This window comes from Parus major, chromosome 1A (assembly GCF_001522545.3).
Source record: "Parus major isolate Abel chromosome 1A, Parus_major1.1, whole genome shotgun sequence".
NCBI lineage: Eukaryota > Metazoa > Chordata > Aves > Passeriformes > Paridae > Parus > Parus major.
Window position 1 is genome coordinate 50,767,759 of NC_031773.1, and position 6,000 is coordinate 50,773,758.

At 41.9% G+C, this 6,000-nt stretch overlaps 1 protein-coding gene across 1 annotated transcript in view; it reads left to right on the forward strand.

Moving 5' to 3' along the window:
- The window catches only part of LARGE1 (LARGE xylosyl- and glucuronyltransferase 1), a 280,855-nt gene that overhangs the window by 222,481 nt on the left and 52,374 nt on the right, over nucleotides 1–6,000 (forward strand). The window contains exons 8-9 of the mRNA XM_015628279.2: nucleotides 1,251–1,363; nucleotides 2,886–3,011. Of these exons, the coding sequence (XP_015483765.1) occupies nucleotides 1,251–1,363; nucleotides 2,886–3,011 (239 nt within the window). The remainder of the gene's footprint in view (nucleotides 1–1,250; nucleotides 1,364–2,885; nucleotides 3,012–6,000) is intronic.

Sequence of the window (6,000 nt, forward strand, 5' to 3'; positions counted from 1 at the left end):
TGCACACTACAAATAGGCTTTCCTCGTGCTAGAGAGAAGACAAACACACTGGCATAAATAAACTGTAGTGTGTTGTGACAATACATCCCTTTCCAATCCAACAGCTGGAAACAGAAAGGTTGTCTGAGGATGAAAGGGGGATCCCTCCAGTGCAGGTTCCAGCATCCTTGGGAACCAGATGGACTGAAATGGGAAACACAACTAAAATAGGCCACAAAATTCACTGCCAGGAGAGGTTTTCTTTTTATTCGTAGCAGTGCCAGGTTTTACTAGAAAGAAACTTGCCATGTCATAGAAACTAAATATAGGAAGGAACTGGAACCACCTATGTCCTCTCCCAAGCAGTGCCGCACTTTTCCAGGTACATTTGCTAATCCTGGTGTAGTCTGATTTGGAAAGACTCGAGAAATAAAGTATTTTATCTGCTATTTTTAGTTTATCTTACCACAGTGGTTTTAGGAGAATTTTTCTTAAGCATTCAGACTACATTTCCTTTCTTTTTCTCATTACTTTTAGTTTTATCAACTTGGACTCCCTGAGGCAGCTTTTCCCAGTGCCTTCTTTTTGTCATTTCGTATTCTTCTGTGTAGCTGCTGTGGTTCTCTACAGCTGCCACTGTATATTTTTTTGTAAGACCTCTTGCTAAATGTCATTTGCAGATGTCATTACCATTCTGTTTACTTCCTCCCTCCACTAATGAAGATGTGAAACAACACAGAGGCCGTCATTGCTCTTACTAGGTGGTTTCTGTCAGCCTGCAAGGCTGCTGCTTATCGGTACTCCTTCTTTGTGGCCCTTCAGTCTGCATTCATTTCCCATGGCAGTGCTCTTATCTAAGCCTTTCCAAATTCATTTTTCAACCAGATCTTTCTAAGACACTATAGGAGAGTTTTTGCTGATGTTTGAATCCAGCTTCATTGCTTCCACTGTTTTCCTTTGTTGTACACTAGGAATTTTGGCCAGCCAAAAAGCAGCTGAGGAGTAACAATGCACATTGAGATACTTTTTTTCCAGCCTAAAATTGCTGATGTGAGGATCCCGTTCTGTGCCTGAATGGCAGGCCCTCTCAAGGTCTCGGTTGTAACCAGCCTTGATGATCTGTTCCTCAGAGAAGTTTCACGGACTGTGATCAGATGTGTCAGATAACTTCACGTCCTGTTTTTACTGCTGAATCAGCACATGGGCAGGGTGGGCCTTGGCTGGCATGTGGCATCATGGGCTCTCTGTCTCTGCCCCGTGTTTCCCTTCAGGGGTGATCTTGCTGCTTCTCGATAAGCTGCGGAAGATGAAGTGGGAGCAGATGTGGAGACTCACGGCGGAGCGGGAGCTGATGAGCATGCTGTCCACTTCACTGGCTGACCAGGTGAGTAGGACACTGCAGGACTGTGGGAGGACAACCACTGAGGCTTGAGGAAGGAGAGAAAGGGAAAGGGGATGAGGTGTGGGAAAAGGCGAGGGAAAGCTGTTGTGCCTGTAGTCACCATCTGTTGAATCATTCTGGGGAAAATATGGAAGGGAATGGAGATTTAGTCACAAGGTTCTTCTTACTACACTGACATTTTTACCTCCTCTGCTCAGATGATTCATAAGAGAGACAAAAGGGGTTTTCAGACTTTAATTTTCTGTCCTCCCTTCTGTAACACAGAACTCTCCAGACACCAGAAGTCCAAATAAACTGTGTCTTTTCCCACTGGTTATTGTCTAATCAGACTTTAGTTTTAAGAGTCTCCTGAGATTTCTCTACTGTTTCTGGCAGATGAGTCCCAGATGTCTTTTAATGTACTCCTTGCCACAACAGCCCTATAAAGATAAAAGTGCTGCTGCCTCTCTGCTGCAGATAGGAAACTGAGGCCAAGAGAAGAAGTAGTGTGCCTCAACATAGAAATACAGTTTTTCAATTTGTGATTCTTGCCAGCTCTAAGTTTAAACCCAGAAACCCTGTTAGTGTAACAATAGACCTGAACCAGTAAATCTTGCTCAACAGCTTGAACATGTTAACTCAATAACCTGTTAACTCAATACAGCATCATATTTAGATATTTGTTCTTCTGAGCTACATCTGGCTCCTGACCAGTCACCACAAAAGAAGCACGCTCCTTACTGTGCACAGGGAGATGTGCATTTTGTACAGCATCTTTGCAGGGTAATCCAAAAGCTCCTGAGGGTCATTAAAATGATTCTTGCAGCTTCACTGTGTTTTTCAGTCAGGTCCTGAGTTGCTGTCTAATACCTGCATGAGGGAGAATTTTGCAGAGCAGAGGAAGGCTGCTTGTGTCTTCCCCTAATACCAGCTTGTCCTTGTAACTTAGACTTCTCCAGTGGAATGGCTGCTGAGGGGCAAAACACTTTGTGCCCCTCATGGTGTAGGCTGTTCTGCAGATCTGTCCTTCATGCCTTCTCCATAAAGGACCTGGAGTACTTGTTACAACAATAAAGTGCTAGCTAAAGTCACATCTAGTGATTCACCTTGAAGCACTGTAGCTTCCAGATTCACTTTCCTCCCCTTTATTAAAAAGTGGTGCAGTGTTTGGTACCAGCAGGCCCTGTGGCCTTTTCTGCCTGTTACTCTCCCTGCTGACTAGGACAGGAGCCACACCTCATGCCAGTGGTACAAGATGAATGTTTGAAAACTTTGCTGGAGTCCCTTAGCTCTATGTGTCAGGAGAGCTTGTTTCCCTTGTCTGGATCCATATATCACCCTTTAGATTAATAGCACCCTCCAAGGAAACAGAATTATGGAGAAAGGTTTACAGACCTCACCTTTCATCGCCATTGGAATTTCTGCCTGTGAGGGGGAGAAGGACAGCCAGCTGGGGGAAGAGTTGAGATCACCTCACACAGTAACTAGAAACAACATACCCAAATGTTTCTCTGTTTTCTCTTAGGATATCTTCAATGCAGTCATCAAACAAAATCCCTTCCTTGTCTACCAGCTCCCATGTTTCTGGAATGTGCAGCTTTCTGATCACACCCGTTCCGAGCAGTGCTACAGAGACGTGTCTGACCTGAAGGTACATTGCACAGGAGGTTGGATGGGTGGTGTCCTTTGGGACAGAGAACGAAGGACTGCTGTCAGAGAAAGATGAACTGCCTTAAGTAGGGGGGAAACTAACACATACAGTTTATGAAGACACCCAAACAGGGAAAGGAAACGTGACTTTGGCTTTGTGCATTTTGACTATTACTAGAAAATTCAAATATAGATGCTGCTTTGGGGTTTGGCAAGGTATTAAAGAAGTGCTTTTCCTTCTTACGTTCTGTACCTGCCACCTGTGCCAGTGCAGCTTACTACTGAATTCTTATTGCTGTCCCAGATCTTAGCTCTTCCTAGACAAATAATACAAAACCTTTTCTTTTTGTACTGGACAAGTTTGAAACTCTTTACATCACTTAACAGAGAGGATTCAGAGAGGATTGGGAAGACCCTAGCTAGAAATGCATTAGCAGAAATGTAAAGACCTTGCTCACTTCATATTTAGCCTGTGCATACACTTAACCCAGTCACATATGGATGCTGAAAGCAGGCAGGGAGCACAGAGCCTGTGTGAATCCAAGTCACATAACTTTCCCAGACTAGCCTGAGAAAGTGTGGCCTGAGAAATCATAAAGAGGAATCCAAGCAGCCCTTGGAGAAGGACGACAACCTTTGCAGGTGTTGTTTGGATCCTTATTATTTACTTGCAAGAAACAGTCAAGGGGTGGTGTTCCTAATTGTCCAATAATACTGATATGTTGGTTTAATGACCAATGAGAGTTTTACCTCTCAGACCTTCTTGGACCTGTCTATAAAAAAGAAGATCTGGAATAATAAAACTAGCTCTCTTGTATAACCCAGCTAGAGAGTCTGTGTCGTGCTTTGTCATTCCTAATATAGTGCGACAGCATTGCCACTCATTTTTCCAGGTTTTGTCCTGAAAAAAAATAGGCTGAGTAAAAACCTGTTAATTTAATGAAATGAAGCTATAGTGTCAGTTTAATTTTTTACTATTAACAAGCAGAATAGAAAAGCAGGACAAATTTTAATAGATACGGGTAAATGAGCATCAATTGTGCTGTGGCCGTTTTGAAAGACGGGTCTCAAAGACTCAAATGTAGCCTGAAGAGAGTTCAGAATTGAGGCTTGATTGAGCTTTTTCCAGGTGTAGAGTAAGACTGTGCAGCAGTAGGTTCCATCAGAGTGGACTAGTTGTATCAGAATATAGTAAATATTAGGTAGGTTTTGGTGACTGATTTTAAAATTCAGTTAATGTTTGTATATTTGGATTTATGTTCTGAGAATGTAAATTATGGGTTTTTTTTAAAAAAAAAAGAATGGCACAAAACATTGAAAGAGGTTGCAAGGGCCCTCTGGAGACCATCCAGGCCCCACTGAATGCAGGACCAACATAGACCCAGTTGCTCAGCACCTTGTACAGATGAGTGTTGAATCTCCAGACACTGAGTTTTCCCATGCTCCCTGGCTCCATGTTCCAGAGTATGGCCATCCTCTTTGTACAAATTATATCCTAAATCTAACCAAGTTTTCCCTTGTACTAATTTGTAGAGTAACAGCAGGAGTGTTCAATATGAATAGCAGATACTGGATGTATATAGAAAATCAATCAGTCTCAACACACTGATTGCAAAAGCTGTGCTTCCTAGAGACAGAAGTTCTTCCACATGGGGTAACTGACCTGTCAAAACTGGCCATCATTGATTAAGTTCATATATGAAGTATTCACAGCTGACTGTTCAGGTGTGATCCAGAGGACAGCTTTTAAAGTTAAATCACTATTCTGTCAGTACACTGATCACTAAATGGTTTATAATATATGTTTGTAGGGAAGGATCAACACAGGCACTTTAAAAGCATGATGGTTTTATGCCTTCTAACAAAGTGCCAGTAGAGATTTTAGCACTGCATTCATGTTGAGAATCATATATGACAGCGATTGCAGGGCCTGCAATCACTTTTTGTTTTGTAAAAACAAAAAGAAACATGTATAACAGGGAAAATGTTTCCTAAAAGGTGAACTTCAGAAAAATATACCTCCCATCTGTGACATAGCACAGTATTTTGCTGTGAATTAGAGGTTGAGATTAACTTATGTAGTTGAGACAGTCAGATTGGACTCAGCACAAGGTAAAGACACAACCATTCTACATGAGGAAAAGATACTGAAGCTGATAACAAGGATCAAGAGTTTGGTTCCATTGCCTAAACATGGTTTGAGTCACCACGGGGACTCTGCAGTATCCATATAGGAGTGGCAGATACAGCACAGACCTACAGGAGAAGATACCCTCTTGGCAGGGCAGCTGATGGGCAGGTAGGATAACTGTAAGGTGCTTCCAGTGTTGCTGTACATCTGGATTTAGACAGCCAAAGTGTCATCTTTATGAGTGGGTTTGAAGGCTGGGGGAGCTCACCTCAGAACAGACCTCTGATCTTCTGAGTCCAGTGACTGTATTAACTAATCTGCTTCAGGTGAAGGATACCTAACTCAAATATAACACCTACAAGTAAGCATTTGACAGAAGTATTTTAAAAACAAGTTAAATCCTTTCTTTCTTGTTGACTAACAAATTTATCTTTACAACTGTAATTCAGGCTTGGTTGTTTATTGCTGTATATTGTGTCAGACTCTCAGTTCCATTACAGCATGGGCAGTGAAGTCTAAGATGTGTAATACTCTCCACTGATTTTCTGGTCTGAGGCATTTTAACAAGGGGTGCAGACACATAAGCAATTTCTTCAGCTAAACTGGACTTATTCACACTACTAAAATTATCCCCTACATATTAAATCAGGGCTGAAATGCTTTGCCTTGAAAGAAAGGCCAGAGCCTTATCTAGTGCACATAAACCCCCATGGTTTCAATAAAGCTTTTCCCATACTGAGCAGTTAAAGAACTGGCCCTCAGGCAGCACTGTTTAAAATTCTTTATACAATTAAAAAAAAAAAAAAAAAGGCATAGGCCAATTAAAGTTGTAAATTTGCATTATGAAAATTATCAAAAT